Source organism: Nicrophorus vespilloides, unplaced genomic scaffold (genome assembly GCF_001412225.1).
Source record: "Nicrophorus vespilloides isolate i.1.1-1 unplaced genomic scaffold, Nicve_v1.0, whole genome shotgun sequence".
In the NCBI taxonomy this organism is placed as follows: Eukaryota; Metazoa; Arthropoda; class Insecta; order Coleoptera; family Silphidae; genus Nicrophorus; species Nicrophorus vespilloides.
In genome coordinates this window covers 778,846-799,340 of record NW_017100080.1, presented here as the reverse complement: position 1 = coordinate 799,340, position 20,495 = coordinate 778,846, and the positions used below count along the sequence as shown (strand labels likewise).

At 31.2% G+C, this 20,495-nt stretch overlaps 2 protein-coding genes across 2 annotated transcripts; both read right to left on the bottom strand.

Moving 5' to 3' along the window:
- Positions 1-11,634: 11,634 nt before the first annotated feature.
- Positions 11,635-15,228, bottom strand: LOC108566842. Its single transcript, XM_017926921.1, has 2 exons — positions 14,160-15,228; positions 11,635-14,066 (listed from the first exon to the last, which is right to left on the bottom strand). Exons 1-2 carry the CDS (start codon positions 15,226-15,228, stop codon positions 11,635-11,637), a joined length of 3,501 nt encoding a protein of 1,166 aa, XP_017782410.1.
- Positions 15,229-17,161: 1,933 nt separating this feature from the next.
- Positions 17,162-20,484, bottom strand: LOC108566858 (extracellular matrix-binding protein ebh-like). Its single transcript, XM_017926941.1, has 2 exons — positions 20,386-20,484; positions 17,162-20,317 (listed from the first exon to the last, which is right to left on the bottom strand). Exon 2 carries the CDS (start codon positions 20,285-20,287, stop codon positions 17,168-17,170), a length of 3,120 nt encoding a protein of 1,039 aa, XP_017782430.1. The 5' UTR covers positions 20,288-20,317; positions 20,386-20,484; the 3' UTR covers positions 17,162-17,167.
- Between the last annotated feature and the right edge of the window lie 11 nt (positions 20,485-20,495).

Below are 20,495 nucleotides of genomic sequence, written 5' to 3'. Positions count from 1 at the left end.
AAAATATGATAAATTTTTATTTTCTCTGCAATCTTCAATCAAATTAAATAAAAATATATTCCGGTTAAAGTTTAATTTTAATTCTTCATAAATTTGATTTATTCACGAAATATTATGTTCATACTTTAATAACAGTGATATTCATTTATATAATTATCATAATTTGTATTAAGAGATGTACATTTTGTTGCTTCTTACATTACAGACACTTAACAATAATTTTTAGTTTTAGATTAACACTATTCTAGACATACCGCCATCTATTAATCTTAGTTTATTAACTAATTGTACAACAAATAATGGTATTTTTTTATCTTCTTATATTGACATAATACTGAACAAATAAAATATAACGAACGATATTTTTATGGTTCAACCTCACCACTTTTAATATGTAAAATTATATGTAGTTAAACCTTATTATAACGAAATGTGTGTACACAATACAATTTAAAGTACATGGCTTACATTCAAATTAGTTTGGTTTGTTTTTTAATAAGCAAACTACTTCAGTAGTTGGTTGGTGAATGTATATAAATTCTATGTTTATATAACAGAATTGATGATAGTTTATTTGGTGATTTTGTTAAAGGTTTGATATTTCGTGTTCATCGTATTTTACGATCATCAAATGCACGAAGCGGATAAGTTCAAGGGTTGTCCTAAATATACGCAGTCGATAATAGTAAACAGGGAATTGCGAAATGCAATACTGGAAGTCGATTCGATCGTGACGAAAATTTGAGTGACTGATTCAAGCAGCTATACACGAGAGCCTATTCCGCAACATTCCCGCAGATGAGTACTGCACGAGTTTCATCACTTTTGTTCTTGGAACTATCGTCCACACTGCTTGCATAAGAGGACCAAGGGTGCAAAGGATTATCGTTGCGCGTATTCATGCGACTTCCTCCATCGTTCTGGGTGATTCCAGTTAATAGCCCAGCCCCAAATTGGATTCAATTACGTCCTCTTCGCACCCTCTTCTTCCGCATCCGTCACCCGACCCCATCATCCATTTTAAACACTAAATTAATAAGAAAATAATCCCAGCCGCAGAATTCAATTTCAGTTTGTTTTCCGAAAAGGAAATTCCCTAAATGGATTTCCATAACTAACATCCGTTTTCTTATATCCTGCGGTTGATAACTATCATTTCGCTCGACTTTAATTAAGTACTTTATTACCACGATAATAATTCAAACGAAATTGTATATCTAGTAACCAATTTATTCTCTGAACATCTCTATTGTGTATATATATACAGTGGAACCTCGCTTAACAAGCACAATTTTCCTCGTATAAACTAATATAATATTTGATAATACGTTCCATTTTGCGAGTCATTTTTCTTACAATTTATTTTGCTCGTTAAGCAAAATGCTTGTTATGCGAAGTGCTCGTTAACAACTACGGACAATTTATGTATATTTTTAGATATATTCAATACATTTTAGTTTACTTCTTATTTCTTTCAGTATTTCTCAGATTTATTTACAATTTTCCCATAATTTAACTTTCTAAAATTGTTCGAGAATTCTGAAAAAAAAAACATTTTAAAATTCCCATTTCCTGAAACGCCTTTCTATATATTTACTTGTAACTCTAGTAATAAATAATAAATACAGTTCAAATACAATGAAATATATATTTTAAGTTTATTTGCAACATTTAATTCAATAATTACTAATATTATAATACTGTTTTTTACCTTCAAAAGGTTAAATTTATTTATTATTTTATCATTAAATTACTAAATTAATATATACATTTTTTATGACATAAAAAAATATTGGAGATTTTTTATATTAAAATATGAATATGATACATTATTAATCGCACATATTTACTTATAAACAATTACAGCTCGACTGGAATAAATATATAAACCTCAGTATTATATCTAATCAAACTACATATTGGTGAAACTATAATCCGTTCATTGTAATATGATTCTATATGTATATATTAACAGTATCAATATATACACGTAATTTAGTAACATAGGAGCATACATGCATAACTCGAACAAATACATCAGTATATTGACTAAACTGTATACTGTAATTATTATTTACACTTGCTTTTATGTAGGGTTTATACAAAAACCGACATTTCCACAGAACTGGTTTTCGAATTTTCCAAAAAATTATAGAGATATTTTATAACTAATTTTAATATACAAAATGAAAAAAATAATCAAAATAAAAACTGAAAAAATTCTAAATATTACATAAGATGTTAGTGAAAAAAATTCTATAATAGTACTAAATCCCGTTTATCTTTTCTCTTGAATTCATGTCTTTGTAATTCCTTAAATAATTTCAGTTTTAAAACTAAACTAAAATTTTACAAAATGAAATATGTGTGAAACACTCATAACTTTATTAGTATAACTTAATAATGTGAGTCAATGAAGTAGAATTATTTTGATATTATTTATTTTTAACTAAATATTGTTAATAAAATTGTTAATGATATTAGTAATACTAACGGTACCCTTTCGAATCTTTGTGTACAATTTCTCATAGATAAAATTATCACATCTCTATTATATTTTTTGACTTTTTCTAAAATATGGATACAATGATTTTGTAAGTGTTTATTTCTAGAAATATTTTCCGAGAAAAATCTATAAATTTGACCGATTGAAAACCTGTCAATGTGAATTATATAGTTGTTCGTTTGCATTTGATGCTATAAGTGATATTTAGAAGAAACAAGTGTATTACAAAAATGTCAACACTATCAAAATCAAAGTTATTAGAAACATAAATAAATTGTACAAAAAAACAATAAACTAAATATAGAAGTAGTAGTATTAATTTTCTTTAAGACAAAGTAAAATTATCAAGTTATTACATAAACACTTATATCGTAAAACACATATATTTTTTGAATGTGTAACCTTATTAATTTCTGTATAAATATTGATTAACCTATATTATCAAAAAGAGATTGTTTTGATTGATATTTATATTTCCCAATTATTTATTATTAATTTATATATAAAAATCTAGATTGCAATTGGAAACAATTTGTCTTATCAATGCAAAGTTAAACAAGCTTATTTGGATTTCATATCGAATGGAATCTCAATTCTTGATCACCTGTTTTCCTAATATAGATTTAAATTAGATTTAATAGTGTTCTTTATTTATCAGTATAAAAATGTAATTAAATATTTAAAAAATGGACAATCATGATTTGTTGTGTTCCTTTCCGGGCTTTGGGCCATACTGGTACAATTTATTTGTATGTTGGATTTGTCTCAAGTTTACTATTTTTGTTGTTGTTTTGCGCGAAAGTGAAATATTGATGTTTCTAAAAACCCCGCTTCGTTTCCCTAATATAAATACTAAACTACATTAAGTTTTTAAACAAAATTTCGATTCCCCCAATACACAATAAGGCACATAAGGTGAATGTACTGTAAGAGTGCGTAAGTTATTACCCTTGCTTCTCACATTCCACTTAGAAGGTGGTAGTCTTTAAGAACAACACATGTTCAACAAATAAGCGTCTACTGTATAATTAGTGAATTAATTTAAGTAAATGTCTTAAATACAATTATGATTAACTACACTCTTAAATTAACAAACTAAACTAAACTTTGAAAAAAAAAACACTATTCGAAATTATTTATGTGTAAACAAACAAGAAAATTAATCGAGTTGTAGTACACTAAATTCAAATGAAACGTGTTGTGAACTCAATATATTCAGTTCAGCGCTTTTCATAAACTTTAATTTCACCAGTTAATTAATTATAAATAAAACTTTCAATGTTTACACTTGGAACGAAAAGTTTTAGATTGTTCTAGAAACATTAATTTAATCTTTACGTAAAAGTACATAAAATAATTAATAAGGACGAAATTGCGTTCTTTGCATATATATTTTATGAACGTAATAAATTTTAGTTTTTAATATTTGCTTAGATCAATTCATTAAATAAATTTTAACATTAACTATATCATAATAAAAAAACATGTTAGTAACTTTATTCCACTGCATATTAATATTAAATAACTTATTGTCTATAGCATCGATTCCTAACATACAAATTATTTAAATCAATGTCATCTCCAAAGTTAAGTATTTTCCAAATAATAAACTTGATTGCAGAAAATTATGGATTTGAGATCCTTCTAATAACTTGACAAAAGATTTAAGTTTGAATTTACTTTTCAAGAAAAAAGCTGGCCGCACGAATATTTTATTATTTAAAAAAAAATCTATAGTTCTTATAATATTACAATTAATTAGCAGAAAGACTGCGGTCAATAATACCTTGCGCATCCACCAAACATTAGATAAGTGCGCTGAGGCAAATCGCTGTAAATATATTATTTATACCATCCAACAAACAATTGTGTATTCAGATCTAAATAGTGCACGAGTATTGACGAAGTAATCAGGAAGAAAGCAAAAGGTCTGCAGCATTGCAACGTACCCGAAACGAGCGAATAAAGTGGATGAATTTTTGATGATGCTATTCTTGCACTACGTGTATTGTGTTTAATCGATTCGACTGCGCCCCGTGAATTGAAATTGATCCAAGCCGTTTCTATCTTATTTTTTCGTTTTGTTTTCGCCGTTGAGGTGAGGTCTGTATCCTTCGGTCATCGTGTCCTTGAGACACGAGCATTAGCGTAGATTGCGTAATCACTTCATTTCCTAAATAGCCCTTACCACATATTTCATTCCGAATTGCGCCACATTAACACTATCAACGTGCAATATATTATTTTTAAATAACAGCTTATTTTAGGTGAATTTTTGTAACCATAAAATACAACGTTCATAGAGTTTAATTTACATAATAGAATTATATGATTTTTAAATTAATATTAATATATATAATGTATATAATATCCATATAATTAGTGTTTTGGATAATTATATTTAAAAATACCATCTATTTATATATTATTAGTAACAAATATTGTATAACTTTCAAATGTAGTTAAGAATTGTACTAAATTTAAAAAAATATAAGCGACTTAACTTAATTAAGCATTAAAAGCAATAATAATCTAATAATTGAGCAGCAAAAGTCAAACTAATTACAATTATTCCAAATTGAATAAACTTCGCCAATTTTTGTCTCGCCAAATATTGATTAATTTTCATAATACAATTAGCATCAAAAGTCAGTAATATTATAATTGTTCCAAATTGAAAAAGTATCACTAATTTAAGTGTTATCCTTAATAAATATTGCTTAACTTTTGCAAGAAATTTAGGTTAAAATGACAGAAATATTATAATTGGTCCAAATTGAAAAAGTATCACTAAATTAAGTATTGCCCCTAACAAATATTGCTTAACTTTTCTAAGAAGTTGAGCGTAAAACGACAGAAATATTATAATTGTTCCAAATTGAAAATTATGTATTATCCACAACATACATGGCTTAGCTTTTGTCAGCAATTAAACATTATTATTATAAATTAGAAAAGTATCAGCGATTTAAGAACAAATAATGTTTAACTTTTGTTATGATTGAGGCACATATAACGACAAATCCATATGATTTTTAGGAAGTACAAACCGTCAGACAAAAAAATCTTCGTATGTTTATCAACATACGAAGATTTTTTCCATTGCTTTTTGATGAGAAAAAATACCGTGTTAATGAAGATATTTATGGCGGAAAGACTTAGGTCGTTAGCCCTTTGGTTACAATTGGTGACTAATAAAGATTTTTTTTATTATTTTAAGATATTGACATCTTGAATTTAACAATTGTGTTTCATTTACGTATGTAAACTTTGCATACTAAAAATGTAAATGTTCCTGTATAATACAAAATAATTGTTTTCAATTTATTATACCGATTTAATATAACTGTAGCTAGAGTAATCTTCTACTGCCCCGCTGATCACTTAAGTTTTCTATTTGTTGTGTTGAACTGAAACTGGAATCTACCGCTTCGTTGATCTTTTTCATTCCTTTAGAAGTTCGTGCGTTACTCGCATTTCCCTACGGATAATACAACTTCTCTCACTATCTGCAACTTAAACCTTGATAATATTTTCACTGAAACTTTGGTTAATGCTCTTCTAAACAAACTCTTAGTGATAATTAAGATTATAATTAACTTGTTTTTCAACTATTATACAATAATTTGTTTTCTTACTTGAGTAAAACTATATTAATAGATTATACTTTAACTTTAATTATTTGTATCATTACTTATATTAAAGTTTTTTTCACTATTATTTTCAATCATTGCAAACGCAATTTAATATTATATACAGCAATACCTTGTATAGTGTGGCTTCCATCAGTGCGGATTAACTATAGCACGTAGTAGTAGTATAGTACAGTTTCCAAATTTCAAGACAAACTAAAACACAATAATTAACTTACACTGACGTTGAGAATCAATACTTTAAAATAGATCGCAAGATCGTTTGTTCCTGATGGGTGATAATAAAGTCATCGTGTCCCATCGACCAGCCTTATTGAAATGCGCAGCGTATTATAGTTTTTTTTTGCAATTTCTCCTATAAAGGACAGGACTACAATTTTTTTAAGCGAAATTATTTTTATTTGGATTTAAGTTTTATATAAAATACTTTTCTTTGCATGGGTGGAAAAACCGTCGTTAATAACCCTTTTATCGTAAGTCTAGCCAATAAATAATATTAATGTTTCTATACTTTAATATAATTATTAACTCATTTTTTTTTTTGAAAAATTACGGAAATTCCTCGCCAATATCCAGGACGTTCTGATACCGGACTAATGGAAACTTGACTATAGTAGTGGATAAAGGAAAAAATCGATCATTTATGTATATAAAAATAATTCAGTGTACTAATTTCTTTATTAACCCTGTTAGGACAGAATTTTTTTTGTTGGTATGTATATGTTTATTATTACAAATACAGGAAGATTATTCAAATTTTAAACAAAAAAAAATAACGTTTATACTGCAGGATATGGTTACCTATACTAACCACTAGGAAGATAATACATATTGGAAAACAATATCTTGTATGAGGTCTTCTGCAAATAAGTGCAAAAACAAGTCGGTTGGAGTTTCCAAGTATTGTGGAACATTTGGGACTGTCTTCTCTAAAAATTGATTTGTCCTTGTAACATTCTGATGTTCTTTTTTCCATATTTTCGATGTCGAAAATCTGTTCGAAATAATAGGTGTAGCCAAATCGATTTCATCCTCCATTACATTACTTATATCAGAATTTTCCGATTCGACGTCACTGGGAATATCATCTAGCAATATTTCAAACTCGTCTTGCTGCATTTTTTCTGAATAAATTATGCTCATTTTATTTTTAAACCCTAAAAAAAAGCTAGATTTCTACGTTATAAAATGAAATTCAACCTAATAATTAATTGTATAATTAGAGCTAATATTACATGCCATTGTTGTAATATTTTTAACGAAAAAACGTGTTCAGACAAGTAATTTTACCGGTAACCTCACCTCTGTCAGTGGCCATGCGAGATGATCGACGTGACGTCATTACGACATAGGCAAACTAGTAAATACTCTGGTTCTTTAAGAAAGCCCGTAGGCAAATATAGAATAGATTTTTAGTAAATAGTTAGTGCTGGTAATTACTGGTCCTCAAAGGGTTACAAAATTAAAACTTTGTTTTGAAATCTTCAAACCTGACTGTATTGAATCAGGACTGATCGAGACCGTATTATACGAAATATTGCTGTATTTAGATTATATTGATATTTAACTTACAAAGATGTCGATAATCACATGGAAATGCAGGGCGTAGCACAATACAACACGGTTCCAGAGGAAATAAGAAGAGAAAATGACATGAAGAAGTTTAAAACAAAAATGATGTGTCGGATGCGTGGTCGCGGAACGAAGATATAGAACATGGTAAACCCGCTCAAAATACCGGTTCCAAGAAGAGTACCGAAAGAACCGAACCTGAGGGGCATACACATAAGGAAATAATAAAAAATATTGTAAAAATTGTATATAAATAATAAAAAAAAATCTACTTGAAACACACAATTCACGTTTAATTTTAATAACGCGCAAATCCGATGAAAGCAAATAAAGCACATACCGAATGTGGTTAATTAATATCGTGTATAGTATTCAAACCGAAAACATATTAAAAATATATTTTCTGTTGTTTGTTCCATTGTTTGTTTATTTAATTTCCAATCCTGACAATATCACTTTTAAAAAAATATTTTGGAACAAAAGTTATGCAATTTAATATCATTTAACATACGTTACATTAAATGAACTGCGTTTTTATTTGTTTTAAGCTTACTGCTTTATTCTTTACAAATAATCTGTTTATAATAACTAGAAAAGATTATTGAATTTTATCTAAAATTCTATTCTAGTTTTCGAACAGAATTTGGGATCAAATTCAATTATTACGTTTCTATTTGCAACCGATTCGTTTGAGAATCAAGTTTCCTCTATAATATATAGATTCAAGAATAGTAAGGAGTACATTTAATTTAATTTATTGTTTTTAAGAAATACAGTATGCACATCTTTTCGAATCGCCCTGTATAATAATTATAAACTTAGTCTCCATTGTTCTCTGTACAAAAGAGGATTACAACGTTCTAAATGGGAGCTTCAAAGGCATGCTTCGGTCTTAATATTAACATTACCCACAAAACTGACAAACACAACTTTTAATTACACCTATGCAAAAGATGTAATTCCTGTAACGTGACATATCTGTCCGTTGCATAAATTTCTCTACAATCCTCATCTTTATGTTTTGTCACAACTTCATATGATAATTGTATTGAGTTTTATTCGCATTTCGAGATAAAATATTTAAACCTTGACATTTTCATCCAATTCATTAAATGAACATAAAACTATAGCTTTTTGTTATATGGATATGAATATACAACTATGGTCAAATTTACTCTCTCATATTATATTTGATTATATTTTCCAGATAGGTATACTGTCAAATGGGTTTATTACCCAATTGAAGTTACAGAACTTAATGTCTTCTGCGAAAAACTAATTACGGAATTAGAGTTAACAATCAGCTGTTCGATGAAAATATATAGGAAAAACTGATTTACGTTATGTCATTTTGACGTTTACTATAATAACCTGGAGAACCGGGTAATAAAATTATTGGGGTAATTAGGACTTATACCAATGAAAATATTGCATACATTTTGATGTTAAAAGCTGCAAAAACTTCTAAATTTTCACAATGAAAAAGTTGCTTTAATAATCATTAAAATTATTGTAACAAACAAATAAAGAGCTATAGGTCTTTCTGCCAATAACATTAATATTTTCAAGTATTTTTCAATTAGTTCCAATGTTCCTAACATCGATTGTTACCAACTAACAACCATATTGTTTAACAGCGGAATTTGGTCCACTGAAAAGCGAACAATACTGAACGAGTACAACACTTGAATTGTATTTGGTAAAGCGTGCTTAAAGCATAGTTGGACCGATGTTGGAATTATAATGAATCATGTAAAGGTTGTATTGAAATTGGTTCAAACGAAAAGAGAACAATGATCGAGTTTAACAATGAACTGCACTTTAATTATGAAATTGCAATTATTTTCTCTAATTTAAAATTTGCATCATAATTAACAAATCATAAATAGAAATATGAATTATATAAAATCGAACGAATTCCAGGTTTTCTTTTATTAATTATATATAATAGTTATATATTGAATGAGTTTCTAATAATTGTAATTCATAAATTACAAAATTATAATCTAATAATTTCAATTTAAAAAAAAGTATACTGTAAGCTTTTCAAGACTTGTTTATATAAAAAACTTGATTAAATTCTGATATAAATAATAATTACCAACACAGAAACAATTTTAAAATGTCTTAAGATTAAAATAATAAAAGTAAAGATTGTTGTTATTGTATTAAATTGTCGTGTCCCAGGAATGGAATTCTGGACACAGTGGAATATTGTCTGGTGTTGTCGTTGTGGAGTTGGGAATTTAATGAAATTCGTTTGGTTTTACATAACTTTATTCGTTACTGGGTCGATTTAAGATTCATCTGAGACTTTAAATGTTTTACTGAGACTATGCTCATCATACTAACGTTTTACTGAGACTAATTCTAAATACTTATTCTACTTACAAAGCTAATTCTTATTAATACGGGGTGGGAATTGTGATCGGGAGTAGGGTTTGATTGTATTGATGACTAAACGTTCCCACGGGAATCGGCCTCGGTGGTTTTGTTTATTAGACCGGGACAAATTCCTATGCATTTGTTTATAGGAAAAAGATGATCGATTACAATTATACATGTAAGATCTTTATGTGTTTATAATAAAGACTTGAATTCAGTATAAAGATATAGGAGTATCGATGGGAATGTTTACGCTTGGTCCCCTTTGTTTATATTAAAGTGTATCGAACCGGAATCACGGTAGAGATTCCTTTATTTTTATGTTTATATAATAATGCGACTAAGAGACGCCTTGGATGTCTCTAGTTCGTTAATACACTATGCTAATAACAACAATTACAATAATAATGGCTGGACACAACAAAATGATGATTCTCCATGTACTGTGAAACCTTGATTGTCGAACACTATTCTAAATTAATCTACACCATTTTAGAAAAATTGTAACAAATGTAATTATGCTTGAATATTTCATACATAATTTGAAAAATATAATGTTAATAATTTGAGAAAATTAAAAAAAAAAAATCGAAGTTTTATTTCACTCATATTGATGTAAATGCAACTGATAAAATATTTACATAGTTTAATTGATAAGAAAGTTATAAAAATTAGGAGATTATATTGAATTCCCCTTATACATACTGATTAATCAGCGGCTTCTGCGAATAAATTTCTAACGGTAAACCAATCTTTATGTAATAGTACATTTTCCTACAAAATTAACATATAAAACATATAATATATAATAATTTTCAAATTCTAAGATTCATTTTACATATTACTAAACGAAATTATTAACTAACTGAATTGTTCTAAAACTATATAATAATAAACATAATTCATTGTTACATGCGTGCAAAGTGCCATTACAGCAGTTTTTCCGTCGATATAAGCTATAAGTATTATTTAATTTATTACAATTTATAATATCATGTTATTGATGGATGGATTATTTGTAGATATATAAATTAATTTAAAATATATTTGTTAGTCCATGTGGATCAAAGAGCTTTTGTCCGAGGTATTTCTCCTTTATAATCTAAATTAAACTTGAAAATTTAATCGAACAAACATAAAATATCAAAGGAAAATAATTTATTATAAAAAATATGCAAGAATGATTGAATTGATTTGTAATCTACTTTTCATATTTATAAATCAATAAATAATCCTTGGTTAAATTTAAAATAAAAACATATTTCTAAATTATTCTACACTAATCCTTAGCTTATATCTGTACTGGAAATCTGCCTGAGTAATGATCAACATACAATTAAAATTAAGAATGAAACAATAGAATTTTTAAATAAATAATTTTTATTTAGATACATAAATATATAATACACATTTAATAAATTAATTTCAAGTTGAAATGCACTTTACGTTTTTAGTTCAGTATATGAGACGTGCTTGGATAAATATTGCTATGCAGATAATTGAGTGATCACTTGGATGTTAATAAGTAAATGATGGTTTGACCTTGCATTCGAGGTCCTTCATGCATTGTATGATCTCGTGCAAGATGCGCTGCTTATACTCGATGGTCTCGTTATCGTCGACCTTGAAGCTGTTGAGGATGCTCATGCTCTTCATCAAGTTCTCGAAGATATTTATATAATCGCCGTCGGTTTTCGTGCCTTCGAAGTCATCCACACACTCTTTCATATTCTGGACGCATTCCAGCACGGAATCGAAGGCAATCCGTGTGCTATCTGGCATCGGATTCACTGAAAATCTGCGCGACATTGACGGCGATTCACTCGACGGAATGCATTCCTCCGGAGAATCCTCCTTCGTCCTAATAGATTCCTCGTCGAAGGACGACTCTTCGTAGATCACGGACAACAATTTCGGAATGTGGGACACACGTCTATTCTCGTCACTAATTGCATCTGACGATTCGAGAGGTTCGTCCTCGGTGAAATCCTCCGCTTCCTCATCACTGAATGTCTGTGAAAAAGCAGTGGATTCCGAGATATCCGCAAGCTTCATCCGTTTCTTCTCAGTTTTATTCACATCCAGATCTGTTTTACCATCATTATCATAATTTTCATAAATATTAGCATCATCATTTGTAGTTAAAACAACTTCAGCATTCTCGTAATTCTCATTAACATTTGTTTTTTTGCGCAACAAAACATCACAAAATTCGTTATCATTTTTAGTTATCACAACTTTTTCAGAACTATCAGCTTCTCCATATTTTTGTTGAAATTTCTTTTCAATATTTTCTTCTAGTTCTATCTTTTCAAAATCTTCAGGCACAAACTCTGTTTGAGAAGAATATCTGTCGGATTCTAAATTGTCCACTGTTGCTTTTGCAATACCTTCTTCTACTTCTGTAAATTTACCTCCATTCTCATCGTTCTTAACTGAATAGTATGCAAATGCATATTCTTTAACAATTTTTTTGTTAATCTCATGGGCTTTTTCTTGAACTTCAATATATTCCGGTGAATCCTCTTTTTCCAAAACAAAATTTCCCTTCCCGTTATTATGAGTATTATCTTTAATAATATTACCATAAATAGCTTCATTTACTGTCCTGGGCCGAGGTTTTGGTTCAACTTCTTGAGATCTTTGTTCTTCTATGTTTTGAATATTTCCCATATGTTTTTCTTTATTTTCATCATTTGCTTCTGCGAAATCTTCATATTGATAGTTCTCATCTGATTGTTCTACTTGTAGCTTAGGTCGCATTTCTTTTTTAGTATTAGAATTTACTTCCATAACGGTTTTCTGTATTTCATGATTAATCACAGGAATTGGCTCATATATACATTCATCCTTGTAATTTTTCTCATCAATTAAAGCCTTTTCCTCATTTATATAATCGTATATATAATCTTCATCATTTCCCAAATTAGTTTTAACCGCATTTTCATTAATTTGATATATTTCATCGTCATTAACCAAAGCTTCTCTATCTGTTTTTTTAGGTTGTTCTTCTTTAAACCTAGGTCGTAGTTTCGGCGGTTCTTCTTTTAAAGGTTCACTTTTCTTGTTTTTAATTGATACCGCATATATTTGTGAATCATCGATAAAAGGAACGGTCGTATATTCGTACTCGTCTTGGAAATTCTTCTCATCAACCAAAGCTTTTGGCACATCCAACGTCTCGTACATATTTTCTTCGTTGTTTCCCAATTTACTTCTAGCAACTTTTTCATTTATTTGATATATTTCATCAGCATTCATTTCTTCATCTGTTTTCTTCGCTTGTTCATCTTTAAATTTAGGTCGTAGTTTCGGCGGTTCTTCTTCAACATTCAAACTAATTTGAGGTTTTAAAGGTTCACTTTTCTTATTTTTAATTGATACCGCATACATTTGTGAATCATCGATAAAAGGAACGGTCGCATATTCGTACTCGTCTTGGAAATTATTCTCATCGACCAAAGCTTTTGCCACATCCAACGTCTCGTATATATTTCCTTCATCGTTTCCCAATTTACTTGTAGCAACATTTTCATTTATTTGATATATTTCATCAGCATTCACTTCTTCATCAGTTTTCTTCGCTTGTTCATCTTTAAACTTAGGTCGCAGCTTTGGTGGTTCGTCTCCATCATTCAAAATTGTATTCTTGTTTTTTATTGATACAGCGTAAATTTGTGAATCATCGATAGCAGGGACAGTCGCATATTCGCACTCTTCTTTGAAATTCATCTCGTCAAGTAAAGCTTTCGCCTCGTCTATCGTCTCGTAAATACATTCTTCATCATCTTCGAATTTACTTTTAACTACATTTTCATAAACAGTTTTCTGTGCATTTCCTTCCGGTTTTAATTGATAGATTTCATCACAATTAACCAAAGCTTCTGCATATATTTTTTTTGGTTGTTGTTCCTTAAACTTTGGTCGCAATTTTGGTGGTTCCTCTTCAACTTTCATACTTGTTTGAGGTTTTAAAGGTAATTCATTCTTAATTAGTTTTGGAATATCTATTATTTCGTAATCATTTTCATCTTTAAACTCACTGTTCTTCTTAGGCACAAACGCAGACTTGTTCCTTGCTTCAGTAAGTTTATTTCTGCGTGGACTTTCCGGAGGTTCTTCTTCATCTATACAAGTATTCTTCTCGCTTATTAATTTTTCAAAATTCTGCTCCACCTGATCCAGTTTTTTGGAGTAATACTCGAAATCATCTTTACGTTCCACTTCGCTTTTAACTGATTTTGGCGTAATTGGGATTTCCTCGAAGCAGTCGTAGAATTCATCATCGGTATCCACGGAATTGGTGCGATTGTTACCTATGGTTTTGTCTACAGCCTTGGAATTTATGTTATCGATTTCATGGTCGTAATCGAAGAGCGTTTTCTCGTAATTCTCTTTAAGCTTCATCATGTTTACATCGTCGGTTGCGTCGAGACTATCCAACAGCTTAACGCACGAATCTATACTGAATTTAATAGTTTGATATTCCTCTTGTTCACCAGTCCGATAATAATACTCAATATCGCCTGTAAGTTCCTCAATTTTTGCTTCGATTTCTTCCACTTTCGTTTGATTAGTCGTGTACTTTTGGCTTTTCTGCTTGATGGATTCTTGGTAATAATTGATTTTCTCGCCCATTTTAGATCTCAACTCTAACACCATCTTATTGTTAGAGTCAATAGTATTTAGATCAGATAAGCACTTATCTAACTCCATTTTAATTTCAGCGGTGCTTTCTTTTCCATCGTAGTGTTTAATCCTTCTCCTGATCTCCTTCAGCTTCTGCACCAAAACATTCAACTGATCTTCAGACGACGGTCCTTTATCCTCGACCAAATTATTCATACTCTTGCTGGCTTTCTTGTACCTCTCACTGTTATTGCCTCTATTAAATGCCAAATCTCCAGTGGAATTCCATCTCTTCATACTTCTATAAGGCGCTCTTCCAAACACCTTCAAATTATCAATAGATGCTTGAATTCTACGGTATTTCCTCCGCACTCGCTCATTGATCATAGGATCTTCGATGTTATTGAAATAATACACGATCGGCCGATCTACATCCTCTTTGCTGTGGATATGCTTATTTATCTTCGACGGCTTTAGCCCCATAATTGCACCGAACCACAAACACCACTCAGTTCAAACTAATTTGCGCGCAAACCTGTTCATTGTATTTTAATAATGTTTGACCTCATCTCTCCGCATGTTGTTATCAAATTCGAAAATACGATAAGATTACAGCAGACGCGAGCGGAATGTGAACAACTTGTATATTTATATAGATATAATACACTGATTACTGTCGACTTTGCAACTTTCGTAGTGCAAATTTAAGCCTTCGCTATTGTTCCTCCGGAACCCATTATCACATGCGACTCATTTCTATTTAATTTATCTTTAGTTTCGTCACTGAGCACACACACTAAATGTAATTGCTAAATACTCGATAACGCAGATACTTCGATCAATAATTTTACTTCAAAGTTTCCGTCATCATCATAGCAGTATTTCCTTGAAAACTTCAAAAATGAGCCATTTTTTACTTTGAAAAAATTATCATTGAATAGCGGTAATTCCATTTAAAGATACATACTAAATGTAATTGCTTTTACTTCAAAGCATTTTCCAGCATTTCCTTGAAAACATCCGAAATTAACCATTTTTGCTTTGAATAAAAAAAATGTATTAATTAATGCACCTTCTATCATTTAACTGAGAGATGAAAAGGATGTAATGAAAAGTGTTCGCAGAGGAATTTTCGCACCTCTTTGAGGCTTTTTAATAGAGTTTTTTTTGTCCCTATCAGTCTTTCTCGCTCTATCACTCCCCTTAAGGCCCTTCTCATTACAAATCCCTTTTTTGTGCCGCTCCTCGTGCTCCTTCCGTTCATTACTCAATCCGTAGAAAGTCTTGAGGTAAAAGGAGAAGTACTGAGTAAAAAAAAATATATAAGTAAATAAAAAAATCTGCGGGGGTGATGTGGAACGGCGTAATAACACAGCAGAAGGGTTTTTCGAGGCTCCCGGTTCTTGTGGCAAATGAACCGTGAGCTAATCACGGGAGACACATGCGATATTAATTTTAGCCTTTTCAATATTCATAAGGGAAAATTCGCGTTTGAGGTCGTACATTATGCGTAAACATGTTGAAAAGGCAACCTTCCAAGCTAGAAGAGCCACACTTGCAGAGAGTGGAAAGTTTACTCTGTCGTGATGTGGAAACGATAAAAAAAAACTTTGTAGTCCGACGACTTGCAAAGTAAAGACCGCTCTTTTGACACGTGTTTCCATATATTTAAAACAAACATTGCATTTGGGAAATTATAGCTTAAGTGTATACATTATAAAATATTGAAGTAGTATTTATAGAATCTATTTGAGATTAAGTAACACATACTTTTATTCAATAGAATCTGAAACTTTTTTGTAGAAATTTTGCTCAACTAATTGAATTATTATTAAATACCGTATTTTCAGAATGAAATCTCTTATTTAATTTAATTTAATCTGAAAGTGCTTTTGGAAATTTACTTAATGAATAAATACTGCAATCGTATTTAATATGTAACAGTAAAAAAAAAACCTTTAAAAGTAGTAAATTTATATATTTACCTAGGATTACAGTAAAATTATCAACTGAATATAAAATATTTAATATTTACTATTCCTAGTAAATGTACAAACTACTAGAAATTGCAAACAATAGCTACAAAGGATTAGTAAAAGTATTTAGTAAATATAGAAGTTTTATTGACAACATAACAATGTCATTAAAAGTTTGACGTTATTTGGGTTAAATTGGAATACTACATAATGGTAATAGAAGTAAGTTTATAAAATTAAATTTAAGGATTAATTTTATTTAATAGTTTTTATATAAAACTTAAAATAACCTGCTAATTTATAAAAAGTCTATATACTTAAATTCATTATTAATTGTTTGGTAAAATTAGATATATTAAAGGATAATTAAATGATAAACAACTGTTAATTTAATAAATTTTACTATTTCATAAGTAAAAGTTTTATAAATGTTAGTGAAATACAAATTACACCTCAGTTCCCATCAAATTCTTGACCCTTTGATCGAGTGTGCTCATGCTCTTCTGGATCTGCTTCATCGCCTTCTGCTTGGCCGTCTTTATCTGCTGATCACCGGCGTTTTCAATATTGTCCAACTTCAAAAACAGCTTTATGAGCATTTCATCCAGCCTCGTGTGTATTGCATCGTTCTTGGATCCGTAAAAGTTATCTATTTCCTTGTCCAAACTGTCCAACTCTTTGCAAATCTGATCAATACTATCTAAGATTCTACCCTGGATTGTTACGTTAGCGGGTTCGAATTCCTTAGATGATTTATCCTTTAAATTATTAGAAACGTCGTTCAACGATTTCAACAACTTCTTCCTCTTCAGAGATATATTCTTATGTTTCATGCTGTTCAACTTATCCACGCGGGTCATCAAAGTGTTGATTTCTAGATCCAACGTGTTGTAGTTGTTGTCATTCTTGCTACCAATAAAGTTGTCCACGTCTTCCTTCAAGTTGGTAACGCTGTGCTCTATCTGTTCTAATTCTAGGATAGCCTTGTTAACTTTTGATTGGTTTTCAACTTCAACTAAATTTTCCGTTATCTCTACGTACTCCTTACTCTGCACCTTCTCCTCGAAATACTTAAGTAAGTCTTGAATGTACTGCAAATACTGAAGCTTAGAAGCATTTATGGACTGTCTCCTGTCCATTGTGATCGCGTTCACCTCATCATTGCAAGCGTGCAGTCTGTTTATAATCCTATAATACTCTTCGTCTTTGTGCTTTCCGTTGAAGTTCTCCATTTGCGCTTTTACCTCCAACAATTTGTTCCTCGCCTTTTCAATTAGCTGTTGCGAATTTGCTGGGGGGTCTGCTTTAATCGATCTTTCCTCGAGAATATTCAAAAGCCTATCAATACTTTCCGAACCTTTCTCTTTTGCATCCAAAACCTTCTTGAAGGTGCTCTGCGTCTCGTCCAACTTTACCTTGCAATACTTTAATTCATCCTCCATCTGAACGTACTGTATATTTTTGTACGTTCCGGTGAAGCAATCGATTTTCTTTTTGACCGCATGAACCCTCTTCAAAAGCTCCTTAATCCTTCTCAACTCTTCAGTTCGCATCATATCATTCTTATCAGCTACTTCGCACAAATTAGTCTGCAATTTATTAATCAACTGAAGCGTTTCCATCTTCGAAGTGTGCAGATTTTCGTGACGACCCACATCTAACGTTACAAGCAAATTAATGAACTCATTCAACTTTTGCTGGATCTCCTCGAACTCCGCTTCTTCGCGTGTACCTTTGTAATTCTCAATCCTGGGAATAAAGCTCCTCGCGCTCGACTCCACTGTGAAGATCTTCTCAAGCGCAGCACTGCAAGATTGACTTCTGCTGTTCCTGATGGAAACCCTGGCACTCTTTCCTCGATCATCATCATTTTTCTCGGCCTTCTCTTGGAGGAACTGCGTGACCTCATGCAGATCCTTCATAGCTTTGATCTTGGATTTATGCAAAGTACCACTTTTCGTTATATCCACCGCATCCAAATCGCTCTTATATTGAAGCAGTTGGCTCTCGAAATGATCATACGTTTCACTATCCGAAGTTCCAGTGAAATTACGTAACTTGTCTCTCAGTTCGTTAATGCCCCTATCGATAAGTTGAATTCTCATCACAGAATTCGCTATAGACGGGGTCTTCCTTAAATCAACCTGATCAACCTTCTTATTATCATCTGATATTTCTTTGACCAACTGATACATGACTTGATTAGAGTAAATGCGAGAGCTTCTCCGAGCATCTAACGCATTTGCCATTGAAATTTGTATGTTCCGCAATATATTCAGAGCTTCTTTATTATTAACGCCTTGTTCATTTTTTATCATACGCTCAATGTTCATCCAAGAAACGTTGAAACTCTCCAATCTATCCACAAGAGGTGAAGTAGGTTTCGTATTAGTTATCTTTTCGTGTAAACCATTCATGATGCTCTGAATCTCGTTGAGCAGATGCTCACGCGTGTTTCTGCTAAAGCTAGAAGATCCTTTCATTTGATCAAGCTTTTCCTTGGAAGCCTTCAATTTCTGATCTAGAGTTAAATAAAATGTGCTGTCTTTATTCCCTTGGCAAGCTTCCGCTTGCTCTTTATAAGAGCGAATATCATTCTCTATTGCCGTTAGCTGCGCCATTTCCTTCTTCAAAATAGGTTCGTTTTCCTTGACCTTCTTCTCCAATTCGTGAATTATCTTTTTAACTAAACTTTGCGCATTGGAAATTCTCTTCTTACCCTCATCATTCGTAATAGTGAGCTTGCTTAAAGTGGCAAAGTTTTGACGCAAATTATCTGATAATTCATGATACGACCTATTTTCCTTGGTGTCTTCGAAAGTTAACGCCCTTACCTCTAAATCGCTCAAATCCTGTTCGATTTTAATAAGCGTCATCAAATCGTCTGTTTGGAACGGCTTCAACTGAAAATTTAGATCCATGGATCTCCTTTGCATCACCGTAATTTTCTTTCTAAATTTGATTAGTTTATCAGCAAGTTTTTCCTTCTTCTCGTGGAGAGGAGTGTGCGGTAATGGATTCACAAGTTCCAAATCGTCGTACAACATTTTTACCTTCTTCTCCAAAAGCGGATAGTTTTTGAAATCGTTTAAATCCACGGTCCTGCGAATTTCTATATCTAAACTGTTGATTTTGCGCTCGATTTCTGGCATGGTGTGCAGCCGTGTCCTGTACTCAAATTTTGGTTCCTCAGGTTCAGTTTCGGGCACAATTGGAAACCTGTCCAGGTCTTGGGATATGAACGAGTTGGATTCAACTGTACCAAAATCCAAATTGCTCTCCCTGTTATTATGCTTCGTCTCTAGGATTGCGATGCAATCGTTGATCTCGTCCAGAACTTCCTTGCATTTCGGATTTGACTTTTTGCTCTTCATGGATGCTCGAATATTTTGCACGCTCTTCGAATGTTTGGTGAGGAGCGAGAAATATACGTCATTCCCATGACGCATATTATCTTCATTGAGCTCGCGGTGCAAAGCACGCACCGATTTCCGAACATCATCCAATTTCTCGAGTTTTTCTTTCTTCGGAAAAGGATCCGAAGCCTTCGACGAGGACGATCCCATTTTTTGTTTTTACTTAACAATTAGCAATCACTATAGGACGAAATGTAGAACTTTAAATGTGAATCTCAATAGAATAATTACATGTTCGTTTTACTTACTATAATTTGATGGAAACGTTATCACGATAATCCCGCATCACAAGTGGGTGAGGTTGAATCACTTTACGGGCTTAAAACAGAACAGGTATGTACATGGATTGGGAGGAAAT